At 36.3% G+C, this 19,044-nt stretch overlaps 1 protein-coding gene across 6 annotated transcripts in view; it reads right to left on the reverse strand.

Moving 5' to 3' along the window:
- PHTF2 (putative homeodomain transcription factor 2) overlaps positions 1–19,044 on the reverse strand; it is a 114,514-nt gene that overhangs the window by 67,028 nt on the left and 28,442 nt on the right. For all 6 annotated transcript variants that reach the window (XM_054505328.2, XM_045864816.3, XM_054505325.2 and 3 more), the window contains one exon: positions 17,271–17,350. In XM_054505328.2, the coding sequence (XP_054361303.1) occupies positions 17,271–17,315 (45 nt within the window). In that variant the 5' untranslated portion in view covers positions 17,316–17,350. The remainder of the gene's footprint in view (positions 1–17,270; positions 17,351–19,044) is intronic.

Here is a 19,044-nt window from a genome sequence, read left to right on the forward strand (position 1 = left end):
TGAAGAAATATCCCCATTCTTAGAAATCTCTCCCCTAACTTTTCCCCTCAAGAAATCCTAAAACAACATCATGTTTATCAGGAGTTTTGTTTGATAAATAATATGTATAAAAATTATGGGTAACTTGAAAATAAAAGTAAAAAAGTGTTGTTATTGGGAAATATTCATTGAAAACAAGTAACTTTTACACCACCCAAGATGGCAATAAGAGCTTATCTATCTCTAAAATAAACATGGACTGGGCGCCTGGGTGGCTCAGATGGTTAAGCGTCTGCTTTCGGCTCAGGTCATGATCCCGGGGTCCTGGGATCGAGTCCCGCATAGGGCTCCCTGCTCGGCGGGGAGCCTGCTTCTCTCTGCCTCTGCGTCTCTCTCTCTCCCCCTGTGTTTCATGAATAAATAAATAAAATATTTTTAAAAAATTAAAAAATAAGTAAATAAATAAATAAAAATAAAATAAAATAACCATGGACTGACTGGGACCCAGCCTGGATGGAAGGCCCCAACCCCAATCTTGATGAAAGATATTAGGGTCTCTGGTTTCCAGTCCTGAGAGAGTGCGCGCATGCACATGGGGCAGGGAGGAGGGGCAGAGGGAGAGAGAGAGAATCGCTCAAGCAGACTCCTGACTGAGCACGGAGTGCAATGCGGGGCTCCATCCAGGGACCCTGAGATCATGACCTGAGCCAGGGAGGAGGGGCAGAGGGAGAACTTTTGGCAATTAATATTGGTAATAACAACAATAATAAAGAGTTAGCATTTATTATTTATGAAACACCAGATACATGTTCCATGTACTAACTCATTTAATCCTCACAACTCTATGAAGTAGATATTACAGTATCCCTATTGCACAGTTACAAAAACTTAAATTATACAAAGTTAAACATAAGTAGCACAACACAGGAATTCAAATCCAGGTGACTGGCTCCACAACTGAGCCAGTAATTACCTACCAGTATTTTCATTCTTATCCTTACACAAAACCCACTTATGTTCTCTTGCCTTGACTCTGATCACTAAGGTGCCTGTGAAGAGTGGCATTTAACCCCTAACTACTGTCAGATACTTCTGTCTCTCTTGTTTCTCCGATTGCCTTGCCAAGAGGGAAGCTATCAGACCCTGTTAAAAAAGCGAAACATAAAACTTCACAAAGTCCAATTTATTCAGCCTAAAAATATGTAAAATAGTTAATATTAATCATAGGGTAACTATGAGGATACAATGTGCTAATAGACACTGAGCAAACAACAGTAACAGACACATAAGAGCTCAATAAAAGTTAGCTATTATGTCATCTGGATGAATTACCCAATGCTTGCTTTTCCCTCATACTGAAGCATGAGACAAGGAAGGAACACATATGCTTTATTTACATTCTTTCAATATTTATCATAGGATGTACTCTGGTTTATTATTCTCAAACATAACTCTGACTAAACCATGTGTACATAATACCAATCAAGATGACAGTACTTTCCTTGTTTACATATTTCTAACAGTGTACTATAAATAGCATAAAAATGTGTATCATATTTTTAAGTCAATTTCAATGCCAAGAGTATTAATATATATTGTTTATTTAAGTACATTTGTATTTTAGAAAATACCTAATATTACTGCTATTCATTCAATCATCTGAAATAAAAAATGAGACCATGAAACAGATCTAAATTATTCAAAATCAAATACATTAATTTGTTTGGCTTCCTTCCATTTATCTATATAGGATAACATTAAAATGGAGAAAAAAATTAAGATAAATTGCTTCTGGGTGCTTAGTCCAGATGGCTCAGAATAAGAATCTAAGGGAACTGGACCATCATCATCGTTGGTCAAGAAAAGGTATGCTGTGGGGCACCTGGGAGGCTCAGTTGGTTGGGGGGCTGACTCTTGATTTTGGCTCAGGTCATGATCTCAGGGTCCCTGGATGGAGCCCCGCATTGCGCTCCGTGCTCAGTCAGGAATCTGCTTGAGCGATTCTCTCCCTCTCCCTCTGCCCCTCCTCCCTGCCCCATGTGCATGTGCACGCTTTCTCAAATAAATAAATAAATAAATAAATAAATAAATAAATAAATCTTAAAAAAAAAAACCTCAAGTATATCTACAGAAGTTACACCGTTAATCTTTAGTATAGAGATTTAGGAAAAACTCTGCAGAGGAAGAAATAAAATATTCCCTTATAGTATTTGTTAAATTTATAATGAACTATTTATCTTGGCACTAAGACTGTACAAAGTACCAATTTTTGTCGAGTGTTTTGTAAAGGATTTGCAGTCTTACACCGTATAGACCAGTATTAACTTCTTACACTGATAAGACAACTGAGATTTTAAGAAGTGTCAGAAAGTCCTACACTTATTATTTGGGGGCAGAAACCCAAGTTCTGACTTACAACTCCATGCCCTTTCCACTCCACCACATTCTCTGATGTAACTTGGCCAGCATTTTCCTAAGTATGTTCCATAAACACTTAGGGGAAAAAAACTAAGTCCAGTAAATTGAGAAATGATATCTTCCCTGTCTGCCTCTTCGGCAGTAAGTAACACTACACATATTTGCATAATAAAATCCTGTAATTAAAAACTTGTTTATCTTTGTCTAGCTCAGTATCTCCCAAACTTCTTGACAACAAAATTCCTCTATTCTACTAACACCCGTTAACATTATGCAGTACACACTTTGGGAAATGTTGTTATAGGCTAAAGCATTATGTTTATTAGCACTTAATGTAATAGATATAGTATAGGGACTATTTCACTACTATTACTACTAAATAAGTTACTTGAATAAGTGTCTAGCTTGGTGCATGCCACCTCCTAGGCACTCAATATAATAATGAAGAACTACATGAACTAAATAGAAGCTTAATATAAGTACTGTCTCCTGACAGCACTGTTATCAAAGCAGCAAACATTTACCAAGTACCAACTATAAGATAAGGCACTAGAATAATGGAGATACAAAAATAATGATTTCTACCCTCACAGATTAGCAGGAGGAAATTAATTATAATGCAAGTCGAGCAGTGATAAATGCCAGAATACACAAAATACCACTGTAACAAAGAGATAGAAGAAAAACTGAATTTATAGAAAAAGAGTTCCCTAAAATTGCTCCTGGATGGAGCAGAATGAGTTCAGTTTATAACTCTACCACCAACTCAGCATGTTCGTATCTGATGGTAAAAAGGATCAAAATCTCTCTGTAGCTTTTCCTGTCTCTATGCAGAAAGGATTGCTCCCATTTCAAATTTGTTTCTTCAAAAGAACACCAATATGACTAGAGACTCAGAAGCCACCTAAATAGGCTCCTGTGGCAAGACAGAACAGTCTGAGCATCAACAAGTGCAACGGGCTGAATCACATCAAATATCTTTAGGCCAAGAGTTCACAATGATAATTAAAAACAAACAAATAACAGTGTTGATATTTGAAGGATGATAGGTAACTACCACATTACTTTGTATACTTGTAAAAAGAGAAAGAATCAAGGTAAAAAAAAAAAAAAAAAAGAGCACTCCACGACTGCCATGAACAGAGCACATACAACTTTCGTAGAGGAGCACTAACCTGGGACCTAATCCAGTCTCCATGGGATTATGAAAGATTTCCTTGAGGGAGAAGACTAGCTTTGAGTTTTAAGGATCAATTTGAGTTAGATTAAAAAAAAGAGAGAGAGAGAGAAAGAGAAATAAAAAACAGAGGTGGGCATCCCAAGCAGGAAGGTGAAAAACAGCATGGGGAGACTTCAGCAAGTTGTATCTGGTGGAGGACAGTTAGTGAATAAAAAACCTAAAGGCTGGATGAGGCTAGAAAGCTAACTGAAATTAGATTTTTAAAAAATTCCTTAAAGGCCTTGTGAAGAAACTTGGGAGTTTCTACCACACTTGAGAGGAAGTCTTAGAAGAGTGCTATTCAGTAGGTAAAGACAAGGTCAAATTTTATTTACGATAAACCACCCTGGTGGTTGTGAGGAGAAAGTACTGAACTGTAACAAGAAGAAAACAAAGAAGAAAGGGAGATCATAGCAAATCTGAAAAATATTTAGGAGATAAATGTAGTGACAGAACAGTGACTGGAAAAACAAATTTAGATGGAACTTTCTGTGACTTCCCACAGCACTTTAAAAATAATTCTATTGTAGCATTTACCATAAAGTCTAATAGTTATTTGCATTTTGGTTCCCCCATGATGCAGAGTTGTATTAAGATAAGTACTCAGTGCCTGATACATAGTAGGTCTACCACAAATGTTATTTAAGTATAGAGAGATGCAAATTTTACCAGGACATTATGTTTCTGGGGAGAGAAAGAGGGAGAGAGAGAAAGAGAGAGTGTCTTGGTAATAAAAGTCTTTAATCCTAAAAGTCAAACTGTGTGGATAAAACTAAATGTACTGGGGCGCCTAGGTGGCTCAGTCGTTGAGCGTCTGCCTTCAGCTCAGGTCATGATCCCGGAGTCCTGGGATCGAGCCCCGCATCGGGCTCCCTGCTCAGCGGGGAGTCTGCTTCTCCTTCTCCCTCTGTCTACCACTCTGCCTACTTGTGCTCTCTCTCTGTCAAATAAATAAATAAAATCTTTAAAAAAAAAAAAAAAACTAAACTAAATGTACTGAATTTTCCCTATATGAAGTCAATATAATAAGGCTTCACCTAGCAATTTCCTTAGTTTTCTACCAGTAAATAAAAATAAATCATATAAGAAAGTACTACATTATCCATAAGGCAGTAGTAAAAACATATCCTGCTGTCTACCATTTTGAGATTGCAAAAATAAGACCTCATCTTCTCATTTCCTAAAGTTCTAAAAGAATTAAACTTTAATAAGGCCACCTGACTTTCTCTTTATAATACTGTCTTTTACCTGGTTACAGCCACATACCAACCCATTTCTCCATAAACAAGGTAAACCAGAACTCTTTACCTGTATTTCTAATCCCATCATGGGGTGGGGTAGGGAAGACACTAAAGACAGAAAGCAAACTAAAGTAAGATGCACTTTAAATGAACAAGTATGACATATCCATTTGATAAGGATATTAATTTTAGGCAAAAATTTGAATGAATACAACTTAAATGTTTAAGTTGTATACTTTGTTCAGCATTTTATTCTTATGAATCAATCCTTGGTACTGAATTAACAGCTTTCATTTGAATAAACTCTTCGGGCCATATGGCAAAGAGCAATTTAGCTTCTAAGTCACTGTTAAACAGCATTTATAACTGTTATTCTTTGTGGAACTATAAACATACAGCAGGTTAACACCAGTGTTGTAGACACTCTCAGGCTTTTTCAAACCTGGTACATTTGCCTAATTTTAGGCAGTCAGTGGCAACCTACCAACTTATTTCACCACTATGTCTGTTACCACGGTTAAAGACAAACTGACTGCAAGATATTTGGAATATAACTGGCAAACATTATATCCTTGACTAACATTTCTATTTTAAATCTATTCATCAGAAAATGAAAATGGTTAGAAACTAGTTTTCCAGGATGTCATAAAATAATTTTCTTCCCAACTCCCAAGAGATATACAAAGTTTTATCCATTAAAAACTTCAACTCTAGTCAAATAACACCGTTTCTTGGATTTTCTCATACCTGTGTAAACAACTACTTTAATTATTAGGCCCTGTATATGGCAACTGCTGTAGGCAAATAGATGTTTCCTTTTAATGCAATAACTTACTCCGTTTATCCAAAAGAAAAAAAAAAAAGTCATAAGCAAATTAAGAAAACCACAGCATTTCAAAGAAGTTATGTAGTATGTACAAATTCCTACTTCTGACGTATCAAAGTATTTGCAAAACAAAAACAAAAATCTTCTATTACCAAATACTCAGTTTCTAAAGAGGACAAACATAAATAATAACTATTGAGGTGTTTATGTATTCACGGTATCTAAACATGGTAAAAAGATGTTGCAAAAACTTTAAAAATAGATAAAGAATTTTCTACTGAAAGTGTTTTTGTAAAACCAGTACTTTTATACTTAGGAGTACTGAATATAGGTCCCTTTGCAGTCTGTAAACATTACTGGGTAGCAACCCAGAAGGACACTGCTAGGGAACAGTGCAAGGTATTTTTTTTTTCTATTTTTTCCATTTTCTTTACCCATGGGAGTTGAATTGGCTATCTCAATTAAGTATAGGTTCTGCTCATTCAAAAAGTGAAATTCTATAACTCATGGTACAGCTGACAAGATCTCTAGACTAGATTTAAAAAACAAAACAAAACCTTGTTCCCTTATCTCTCAGTGTCCTCATCTGTAAACTCAAAATATTAGAATGGTTACTTTCTAAGGTCTTTTCCCTCTCTACATTTCTGATTCCTTGGTAAGAAGCTAGATTCTAGCACCAAGCAACCTCAGGTATAGCCTCAGGTGAAGAGATATGGAAAGAAGGAAGGAAGGAAAGAAGGAAATGAAGGTTTCTCAACCATTTAAGGACCCGTCTGAAAAATCCGTTCACTGGAGTACTTGAATTTTTACCCAAATTGAAATTCCCTTGAGCTTTCCCTCAGGTTTTGCTTCAGGGCAATGCAATTAATTTACCCACAATTATACTACTTGATTAAACAACAAATGGAGATAAGTCCATAGAAATGAAAATTCACAGCAAAGGAAGAGAGATAAATCACAATGCATTCTACACCAAAGCTGTACACCAAAGCTGTAATTAATAAAACAACCACTGCTCAGGAAAATATTAGAAGAGGCCATTTCTATTCCATTTGCAGTGAGTGTTAAAGAACTTTTGGAAAGAGCCAAAAATAAAACAAAGTTTGGTCATTTAAGGAAAGATACCCAGAAAATTCACCAAATAGTGCAGTGTGTGTTTGCAAATACTACGTAAAGCTAGGTGCTATTAAACTTAAGAAACTGCACCTGTCCTTCTCTATATTTAATCTATCCACTCTTTTTTAAAGATTTTATTTATTTATTTGAGAGACAGAGAAGAGCACAAGTGGGGGTGGGGCAGAGGGAAATGGAGAGGGACAAGCAGACTCCCTGCTGAGCGCAGAGCCTGACAGGGCTGATCCCAGGACCCCAAGATCATGACCCTAGCCAAGTCAGATGCTTAACCAACAAAGCCACCTAGGTGCGCCTAATCTATCCACTTTTTAATGTATTTTTGTTTTGTTCCTTCCCAAAGCACCTCTCTTTGCCATGAAAGAAAATAATGATCTCAAACACATAATGACATAGGCTGAGAAAAAAACTATTTGTGCTAGAAATTAAAGCAAAGGATAAGGGAAAGAGCAATTAAATTCAAGTACAGAATTCTCAAAAACACAAAAAAATTTGATGTTTTTCTATTTTAATAGACACAAAATGTTCAGTTTAGAAGAACTACTAACCAAAACCTTTAGTTATCCAAATATATTATTAATATCAACACTCCATATTTAATGAAAGAGAACAGAGGGCAGAGGAATTGCTATTCAGCAATATTTACTGAACACAGACTATACACCAACAGTGTACTTGGTATTAATGTTATCTCATTTAATTATCATAGCGATCTTTAAGGATTCTCATCTCAACAATGTAGACAAATTAAGCTCAGTAAAGTTAAGAAACTAACTCAAGCTTAGCAAAATAAAAATGAAATCAGTTAATCTAAAATCGTTCGGGAAAGCCAAATACGTCCTCCAGCACATAATCAGTCTAACGTGTTGTACATATTTAGCCCCAAATACAAAATCCTGAAGCATCAAAGAGATAGAGGATTATTCAAAAGTCTGTAGCAATTACTGGAAAAAAATAGAAAAAAATATGTTCTTGTACATTTGATTCAATAAGAGTTTCAATTTTTCGGGGCGCCTGGGTGGCTCAGTCATTAAGCGTCTGCCTTCGGCTCAGGTCATGATCCCAGGGTCCTGGGATCGAGCCCCATATCAGGCTCCCTGCTCAGCGGGAGGCCTGCTTCTCCCTCTCCCACTCCCCCTGCTTGTGTTCCTGCTCTCGCTATCTCTCTCTCTGTCAAATAAATAAATAAAATCTTTAAAAAAAAAAAAAAGAGTTTCAATTTTTCAAACTTCATACTTTAACTCAACTGCTATAATTTTATATCTGGAACAATAGATTAATATTTAATACACATTTAAATATTTACTTTTACATACAATATTGTCTGGTTCAAATAGAAACAATTGGCATTTTAAGAGACAGTCAAAAATTTATCAAAAAGTAGATCTGACGACCCTCAAAGACTAGAATATTGAGAAATACACACTGTGGTATAATTTACATGCACTTTTTTAAAGGGAAAGAATATTATTATTATTTATAATAAATAAGACACTAAACTTCATATAATTAAAGAACATAAATATCTATGTATTTAATAAGAACTAGATGCAGAAAATTGTGCCTAATTCTACTACAAACTTATTCCTTAACATTTCATATAGGAGGAACTAAGTAAATCACAACCTTAACTTTTAAGAATATGAAGACAATATTGAGGATCCTGATCTTCTTTTACTCAGTCCAATACTGGTGGTCTAGGATACAGCTACACAGAAGGACATAAAGCTACACATCTCCACATGGAATCCATTCAAACCAATCCAATCCTACGCTTTAGACATACTTCCGTAGTGGGGAAAACAGTATCCCACAAAAATTCATGTCTGCCCAGGACCTTGGAATGTTACCTCATTGCGAAATAGGGTCTTTGCAGATGTAATTGGTTAAGGATCTCAAGATGAGATCATCCTGGATTTAGAGTGGAACTAAATCCATTGACTGGTGTCCCTGTAAGAAGAGTGAAGGAGGCAACGTGAAGATGGGGGCAGAGACTGGAATGATGCATCAGAAAGCCAAGGACACCAAGGACTGTGTTCATCAGAAGCTAGAAGAGACGCATGAGGCAATTTCTCCCTCAAGCCTCCCTACAGAGGGAACCAACCCTGCTGACACTTTGATTTTGGACTTCTGGCCTCCTGAACTGTGAAAAAAATTAATTTCTGCTGTTTTAAGCAATCTAGTTTGTGGTCCTGTGTTATGAAAGCCCCAGGGACCTTATAAAACTTCTTTTAATATCTTGACATAGCCACTAAGTTAAGTCATTTCATTATCATAATAAATGAAACCTAAAAACAGAAATAGAAGCACTCTGAAAAATAAATGCTATTTAAATGTGTGGTGGTACTATCATCATCACTGTCATTACTGTTGTTAAATCAATAGATGTGTATATATAATACTCATCATCTTAAAAGAAGATGTATACCTCCCCACGTTCACATCAGAAGTCATCTAAAAAAAATTCTCAAATCAAATAAGGAAATTTTATAGAAGTTTCTTCAGTTCATTTTTCAAAGCAACTTTAGTACAGAAGGAAGAATGACCTCAAAGTCAGTACACCGAGTTTTGGCTTTATTACTAATTCATGACCGTGATCAAGTTATTAGATCTACAGGCATCAGGTTTCTTATCTATAAAGCAAAAAGTTTAACAGAAACTAGATGATCTCTAAAGTCCAACTACTGTGACTACTGCACAGCATAGTTTTTCTTCCTTGCAAACAAAACTGAAACTCAAATTATTTATGCTAGAAATAGCCAACGTGGGTGTCCTTCAAAAAAGAAGAAAAAAGGAAAATTAAGAGAAATAGCCAACCTGGGAGTGGATGAAGGTGGAAAATTAAGAACTTCATGACTAAAACAGGGAGAAAAATCTTAAGTGAAAAGGCAAATATTTTAGTAACTAAACCAAACAATCTATTTCTGGTAGGACAAGTCTTGTTTTTGGCAAGTAAGTGACATGAAAAAGGAAGAAATGGAAAACATGACTGGTGACTACAGTAAAGACAGCTGGGCTTCATAAATTACACTTAATCATGACTTTACTGTGTGAGTGTTAGACAGCAAACATCAACAAATACCCGCTGTTCTCACACTGAATATTAGAAGCCTGACATTCTAGGTTTTTCATTTACAAGTAAGAGTAAGGATCTTTTTTTAGCCTCATAAGAATTTTTAGAATCCATGAAATAAGTCTGAGGAGCAATTCATCTGATAAGTAAGGAGAATATGAAGTAAGAGTAACTGAAATAACTTTCATTTATTGAAGGCTTACCCTGTGGAGCACTTGGCTTAATACTTTACATATATCATCAATTAATCCTCAAATAAGTACAAAAAAAATAGCATTTACATATATGAAGAAAGTAAAACTCAGAGATATTGAGCAACCTGTCCAAAATCATACTGGCTTCCAAGAACAAGGATTCAAATCTCAGCTTTCCAACCCCAAAACCTATGTTCTTGTTACCCACTAAGATACACTGCCTCGTATAGTGGTCACCCTCAAAGAGGGCAGGTTGTGACTGAAAGGGGCAAGGAAGGCTTTGCAGAGCTCATAACATGGTTTCTTGACCTGAGTTCTGTTTCACAAACAGGACACAAACAGGTGTTCAGTTGGTCAAAATTCATGAAGCTGAAAGCCTAAAATCTGTGTGAGCTTCTGAGTATGTTGTACCTCAGTAAAATGTGTATATACTGCCTCTGCATTAGTCAGAACTCTTTTACAAGTAAAACTCCAACTCACACTAGCATCAACAAAAAGGGAGGCTTTAATGGCTGACATGGCTAAACAACTCAAAGTTCAGGGGTAGAGTGAATGTCAGGGTGGACTGAATCCAGGGACTAGAGCACCATGGTGGCCTGTGGTGTCTCTTTTTTCCCAATTCCTAACCCACTCTGGTGCTGTCTCATTCTCTTCTGGCTGCTGATTTTCATCCTTCTAGCTCCTTAAAAGAAGTAAAAAGGTCTTTTCAATCAGCTCTAATTAAAAAGAAAATGGTCAGGGGCAGCTGGGTGGCTCAGTCGGTTGGGTGGCCGACTCTTGATTTCCACTCAGGTCATGATCTCAAGGTCGTACAATTGAGCCCCCTGTCAGGCTCTGCGCTGGGCCTCGAGCCTGCCTGGGATTCTCTCTCTCCCTCTCCCCCTGCTCCTACCCTCCACTCCCAGCGTGTGCTCATGTGCACTCTCTCTCTAATTAATTGAAAAAGGGTTTGTAGAAGGACAGTTGGGTCATCAGATATACCTGGGCCAATTACTATGGCCAAGGAGATGAGGTACCATCTCTGGTCTTATCTTAGCCATATAGCCACCTCTTTGGCCAGATGGAAGGAGGAATACGTGCACTATAAATATGGTTATTAAAGAAACTGTTCAGTACACAAAACCACTCTAATTCTTCATCAATTATATCCTAACTCATAAAATACATAACTAATACTATTTTTAAGAGTGATGTTTCGTATATATTAAACAATTCATAAACCACTTCAAAAATTTTTTTAAAAATCATAGTTAAAATAGATTTACTCCTTCATAACCCTGTGAGGCACATAGGGGAACCATGACTATCTTCAGTTTACAAAAGAAGGAACTGAGGCTCAGGAGATTAAGTAACATGTTCAATATTACAAGCTGATAGATGTCACAACATCAAATACCAAGTGTTCTTTCAACCATAACATACTATGAGTCACAGTAGTCTAAAATTACATTAAAGACTTAACTGTACATATGAGAACACGGTTCAAGAAAAAGAATTAGGGTGCTCAGTCGTTAAGCGTCTGCCTTCGGCTCAGGTCATGATCCCAGGGTCCTAAGATCGAGCCCCACATAGGGCTCCCTGCTCCGCGGGAAGCCTGCTTCTCCTTCTCCCTCTCCCACAACCCTGCTTGTGTTCCCTCTCTCGCTGTGTCTCTCTCTGTCAAATAAATAAATAAAATCTTTAAAAAAAAAAAGAAAAAATTAATAGAGAAAATATAATAAACCATTTGTCTGAGGCTCAGTACTTCTATTTTGGTAAGCCTTAATTTGCTATCTACTACTATAACCATTCAGAGGCAAAAGAGGACTGCATGGGAATCAACATCCCATTAGAATGCATTTCTTGTATATAACTTAGAATACTTTCAGCTACAAGGAAATAAAACTCCAGCTCAAGTGACTGAAAAAATAAGGTATTTATTAACTCTCACAATAAGAAGTTCCTAAGTAGGACATTTCCCGAGTTAATTCTGTGGCTCAAAAATCCTGAAAACTCAGGTTCTTTCCATCTGTCACCTTTGCCATCCCCAGCCTGCTGACAAGCTCCCCTCATGGGAGCAGGTAACTATGACAGCTTCAGGCAGCAGAGCCTCACTCACCAATGTCCAGAAACAGGCAACAGACCTTCTCTCTCTCTCTTTTTTTTAAGTAGGCTCCACACCCAACAGGGCTTGAACTCACAACCTTGAGATCAAGAGTCACATGCTCCACCGACTCAGCCAGCCAGGTAACCCCAGACCTTCTCTTTCATTTATTTACCTATGTTGAATTAGTTCATAAATGTAAAGCAATTAGAAAATGCCTGGCACACAATAAATGTCATGTAACTTTTGCTATTATTACTGTTGAGTCTCTTTTTAAGAGATGGCAGACTTGTCCCAGAAGCTTCACATCTCCTAAGCCAGAATTGGAATACATGACCCTTTCTTTCTTTTTTTAAAGATTTATTTATTTATTTTAGAGAGAGAAAGCACGCATGCAACAAAGAGCATGAGAGGGAAGAGGGGCAGAGGGAGAGAGAGAATCCCAAGCGGACTCTGTGCTGAGTGTGAAGCCCGATGTGGGGCTCGATCCCACCACCCTGAGATCATGATCTGAGCCGAAATCAAGAGTCGGATCCTTAACCAGCTGAGCTACTCAGTCATCCTAAAAGCTGAAATTTAATACTTCTTTAAGGTTTATTTATTTGTTTTAGAGAGAACTCGCGAGAGAGCTTGCAAGTGAGGGGAGGGGCAGAGGGAGAGAATCTTTAAGTAGACTTCCTGCTAAGAGCAAAGGACTTGATCTCAGAACCCATGAGATTATGACCTAAGCCGAAACCAAGAGTCAGACACTCAACTGACAGCCACCCAGGAGCCCCAAGACATAACACTTCATCATCTGTGCAACTCTGAAATGCTCTATGTAAATACTTAGTACACACACACACAAAACTGAACTTTACTAAAAACGTAGAGAATTTCAAGTGTCAGTCAAGTTGATGTTACTCAGGCTAGTTTCTCATTTAAAACTAAACCTTAAATGAATCCCACTGTTAGCTTATATTTAAAAGCCACTAGGCATATCCATTCAAACTTTCTTGCTGGATATTGACTCCATAAAGGTAAGGACCAAGATCTGTATCATACAGTTCTTTCTCATTTCTACAGATGAAGTTAGATTTGAGGGTTATTTCTGGGCCACCCTTCTCTTATGTATTCACCTTCTGAAAACAAAACCTCATTCTCTCATAATTTGACCTGCGTATTTACAACGAAATCCTATGGGTCAACATCGTAGTGTGTCAATTATCTCTGAAACCACGTAACTCCAGGCCCCTATTTAGAATGACTTCCAAAAGACAAATAATCCCCTCTCCTTAGGAACAAGAAACTAGAAATATGAAAGCACAGTATTATGTTATAAAAAACATTTAACAGCCCAATATTAACAAACTACTCTGGTTTCTCCTAATTCCATTCTTGAAGCATTAATTGTTCCTCCGAATTAATGACTGAAAATTATTTTGTTTCAACAGGAACTTTCAAATTATTCATGACTCTGGATGGTTCTAGTAGTACAAAATGAAGTTTAAAATCAGATGTTAAAGAACTTTTAAAAATCTCAAAATAAATAATGCACAGAATAATTTGTTAAAAGGTACCTGATACCTAATTAGATCTTCTACACACATTTTAATACTTTAAAAATTTTTGTTTTTATTTTCTCTTGGAAATTTCACATCTGATATTAGAGTTCATGGTCACAACAGTCTACAAATCAAGTCATGGTCTTTCAAGTTAGCTAGTGCTCAGTACTAAAAAAATATAAATATGTCACCATTTTCTAGTGGGAAAGGTGACACTGAAGTGAATTACAACTAAACATATATACATATATATGTTTTTTTTTTTTCAAGAAAATTCAAGGTGAACATTGCTTGGTTTTTATTTATAGTGATACTAAGCTGAATACTATCAAATGGTAGTCACAAAATCAAAGAGTGTTCAAATACTAATGTTTCAAAAATTATTTAATCTAAGACTTACGAGGTTCAAATCAGATGTGAAATTTTGTTGTGTTTATATATTATATACACTTTTCTGGAAATAAGATCCTGAGAACTTGGAAATTTCATCACAATTTCAAAGGGATGCATGACTGAAAAGAGGCTGAGAACTTTATCAAGTTAATGTAGAGAGTGGTAAGTGAACCTCAAAGAAATGAAATGATTTGCCCATGGTCAAATAATCAGCAAGTATCAGCATCAGTACCCAAGCGTTCTTTGCACTGAAACATAACCCCTTCTAAAAGACTTTTTAAATAAACATACATTTAAGAAAAAAACAAGTCTGTATGACCTAAGAGCAGCGAAAGGAGCTCTCAGGCTGATGATAAAAGGGAGTAATACCAAGATGGCAGATGAGAGGTGTAACATGCTAACAACCCCCCCAGCATGGAGCATGGGGCAGAGTTCTAGGAGGCCATTCCCAAGGGGCGGAGAAAAAAAAGGAACTACTGGAGTTAACTACTGGAGTACTTGAATGTAAGAGACTACAACAAAAGGAGTTTTATAGTTCTATCAGAGACTTTGGAGAATTAGAAAAATCAAGCCAAAGGGGAAAAAAGTTGCAGACAGAAAATATCATAGTATATTACATGACACAGTTCTAAACAACAAAGGCTGCATACTGATTTCACCAAAATTTGTAGTCATTTGGGAGGACTGGAGGAAGGAAGACTGGGGCTAAATCTTTATCATACAGTCAGAAGTCAACAAGTAACATCTCTAATGAAATAATCAAGAAAAAGCAAGGTTTAAAAACATAAATCATAAAGCATAAAAACATAAAACAAACACCATTTAAAAAAAAAACCAATCAATATAATTTAACAGAGCACTACTGCATTTTGAGCAGGGCAATTCTCTGTTGTGTGGGGCTATGTTAGAGCACAGATAAGCAAGCTAAGACCTGTGGGCCAAATCTAGCCCACTGCCTGTTTTTGTAAATTATTTACACAGTCGTCCCCATTCCTTTCATTTACTTACATACTATCTATGGCTGCTTTTGTACTATAAACCAGCAGAATTGAGTAATTGTCACAGAAACCCTATGGCCCTCAAAGCCTAAAGTATTTACTATATGGCCCTTTACGGAAGAAATTCGCCAACCCTAGTTTAGAGTATTGTATTACATTTAGTATCCTTTTTTTTTTTAAGATTTTATCCATTTATTTGACAGAGAGAGACACAGTGAGAGAGGGAACACAAGCAGGGGGAGTGGGAGAGGGAGAAGCAGGCTTCCCACTGAGCAGGGAGCCCGATGTGGGGCTCGATCCCAGGACCCTGGGATCATGACCTGAGCCGAAGGCAGACGCTTAACGCCTGAGCCACCCAGGTGCCCCGACATTTAGTATCTTTGATTTCCAACCCACAAATGTCAGCATTCTCCCAAAAGTGATAAATTTCACCCTACATTTGCAACCCATCCTTCCTAATTCCCTACCAGGGATGAGGAGTAGAACTTTGGTTTAAGCTGTAGAGAATTTAAAATAATTGCCTCTAGGGAGCAAAACTCCAGAGGTTGGGTAAGGATAGAGAAAGGCAGTATTAGTAGCTGCTATTTTTTTTTTTAATAGGCCTTAAAACAGTAATATTTCAAAGTATTCACATGTATTTCTTCAAGAAAATTAAAATTAAAAGCACAACTAAAAACAATAAAAATCTGGTTAATAGTTCTGGTGGCTCACTAACATAAAATGTGTGATCACATTTGCTAGATACCATCTGTGACATCTGTAATGGTTGCTCTGGAGAATTTTTTGGTTGCACATATCCAAAGCTGCTAGGTAAATGACCCTCAGATAAGAAGGGTATTAGTGTACTCACTGAATGCAAGTATAATATTTCAAACCCTCTGTTACCAAGAAAGGTCAACCAAGGATGTTCTACAAATGATCTTCAGTGAAGTTCAAAATGTTTAACATAAAAAGCCAAATAGATTAGATGTTCAATAAACATTACTACTCTCATAAGTTGACAATAAGAGAAACGCTTTCAAAAATCTATGTAGGAAAGACAAAATAATTTTTAGTTTTATTTAATTCACTTTTAAGCTGACTGGAGTTCAAAGGCAAAGATGACACTAACATAGAGCTACAAAAGACTAAATAAATAGTATGATCAACGTCAGTACTTCTGAATCAGTATGAAACGTGATAGTGTGTATCTGTGGTATGTTCTACACAGAAAAGAAATAACACATCTAAAGATGGACTGTATTCTTAGGTTTGCTTCATCTTTAAAGCACTCTAACTACCACTTCCAATTCAACTAAATTTACAAACTGTTTGATTTTACCCCCCATGGGAAAAGCTTTCAATATATAAATAATTATATTTTGTGAACAGGGACCTGAAGAATCAGGCACCAAAAATGTTTTAAAGTATGAAAAGAAACATAATTCACTACATACACTAAAAACTGAAAATACCACATATAACAACATACATTTTAAAGAGTGTAAACAACACTCCTCAGGAGTAAACTCTCCTACACAAGTATAGTAAATACTGTATTTTCAAAAAAGTAATTTATTCTCTTTCACTTCATAAAAAATTACTTTGCAAAACTTATTTTGAAACGTATAGGATGACACAGCTAGTTAAGTAGTTATGACAACTAATCCTAAAACATCAAAATAAACATTTTAATATTTTGGTTTGAAAAATACAATCCTCAAAGGTTTATTTTACTGAAAAGATTCAGCTGTTGAATTGTGACTTACAAGAAACAGATTAAGATTATAGTTTGATATAAAACAGTTATAAAATTATAACAGCTCTGCTAACATAGCTATAGAAGAAATTAATGCAAGAAAAAAGTAATGCTTTTATAAAATGCTAACTATATTCAAAATCCTGGAAATTTGGCTTATATTATAGCTGAAAATAATTAATCTAGCTACTTTAATAATGTGGAATAAAAAGTGGAGGAAAAAATAGTGTTAAGCATCATCTTTCTAACTTCTTTAGAAGTAAAATTAGCACAAGGGAAACCAAAATGCTCCCCCTTCCACTTGAAATATCCTGAAATCTATTTGTCATTATTTCAGGTAATATTTGACATAATTCCATGGCACCAAAAGAAAAAGTACACATTTTTAGAATAAGAATATTTAGAAGGTTGAAAACTTTAACTATGAACTTACCTTCTTTTGATACCAGACTATAGCATCTGTGACTTTGGACGCCATTTATTCCACTGAAATCACACATTCGTCATTTTAGGCTGTGCAAGAGAGAAAAACATACAGACGACTTTACTTCCACCTTCCAAAAGGAGACTGAACAACATGCGTATATAGCACTCTGGTTACTTGCAAAGCAAGGGGTGTATGACTATACTTACATTACACCCTTCCTCATTACTATTTTAGCAACAGGCTCTTCTTAAGCAAACAAAAATCAGTTGCCATAATAAAAGGATCTTTCTATGTGAATTAAACACCCGAATTTTCTAACATGATGGATTTTTTAAAAATAAGCCTTTTAAATAAATTTCAGAATCTCCCAGGTTATACTGCAAATTCTTCATTTATAAATTCATATATGATAGAAATCAATTCATTCACTCCGTAACAGATCGGTTTTGCTATAGTTCCCATCTGGGAACCAACGCCAATTACTGTTGCTAAAGGATGGCTTGATAAAGATGCCAAAATTTATAATCATATTTAATGTTCCCTGGCACTCAGTAAACACCAATTTGAAGTAAAATCAAATAACTGGAAAAACTTAATTAATTTATGTTAAATACTAAACCAATATTAGAGTTAATTACACAGAAATAATTAATATTAAAGACTTCCCAGATATCACAGTTTGCTAATATTTAGAAATTTACCACAGACCATTTCATAGGCATCTTGTTTGTGTTTGCCTAAACCAGTTTTGCATACTAAACCTAATGGTTCCTTAGCCCTGGAAAGAATTAATTCCAGGCTGATTCCAGTTAACTCTGGAATACTTCTCTGGTCATAAGACCCGGATGGCATGGAGGGCATCTCTGGTACGGTGTTAGGGATGAGCCTAAACAGGTTCAAACGCGGACACTGGCCCCAGAAGTCATTACAAACCAGGATCATCCAAGGCCACAGAGGATTTTGGGAAAATCCAGGGAGTAATGCACCGTAGTGAGCTGATCCTAGCACGCACGGATCTGTGACTGTACAGATAGATGCTACAGCTCCAGAGTTTGCCCAGAGTCCAAAGAATACCAGAGGTTTATAAATCATTCTTGGAAGCATATTAGGATTCAAATTTAAAGAAAATTACTCTCCGGAAGGTCAAATGTTCAGATGATCAATCTCTAAATAAAATTTAAGTCAGAATTTATTTGATGCCTGTATTTTTTTTTTTAATATTTTATTTATTTATTTGACAGAGAGAGACATAGTGAGAGAGGGAAACAAGCAGGGGGGGTGGGAGAGGGAGAAGCAGGCTTCCCGCGGAGCAGGGAGCCCGATGCGGGGCTCGATCCCAGGACCCTGGAATCATGACCTGAGCCGAAGGCAGATGCTTAACGACTGAGCCACCCAGGCGCCCCGATGCCTGTATTTTTGACAGTGTTGTAAACCAGATTGTTTTATTACCTTTCCTAAGATAACAATTCTGTCTTTAACTGACAAAATTCAAGCAAACTAGGTTTTGAAATCCCCGACAAATGCCCTGGCATTTGTCACAGAAGGAGCATAGAGTCAAAAGACTCGGATTCAAATACTATCTAGTATATAATATTGAAGAAGTAATTTAGTCTCTCTAACCTCAGTTTCTTTCACTTGTACAATAGGAATAACTACCTATTCATCCCCTGGAGGGTTTCTGTGACTGATGAGATATAATACATAAAATGCCTACCACAGTCCAGGATATATAGCAGCTGTTCAATTATAATTATTTTTATTATTAGTTTTTATATTAAAA

This window comes from Mirounga angustirostris, unplaced genomic scaffold (genome assembly GCF_029215605.1).
Source record: "Mirounga angustirostris isolate CCGP_5_RB_7025 unplaced genomic scaffold, mMirAng1.0.hap1 SCAF_12, whole genome shotgun sequence".
NCBI classification, from domain to species: Eukaryota; Metazoa; Chordata; class Mammalia; order Carnivora; family Phocidae; genus Mirounga; species Mirounga angustirostris.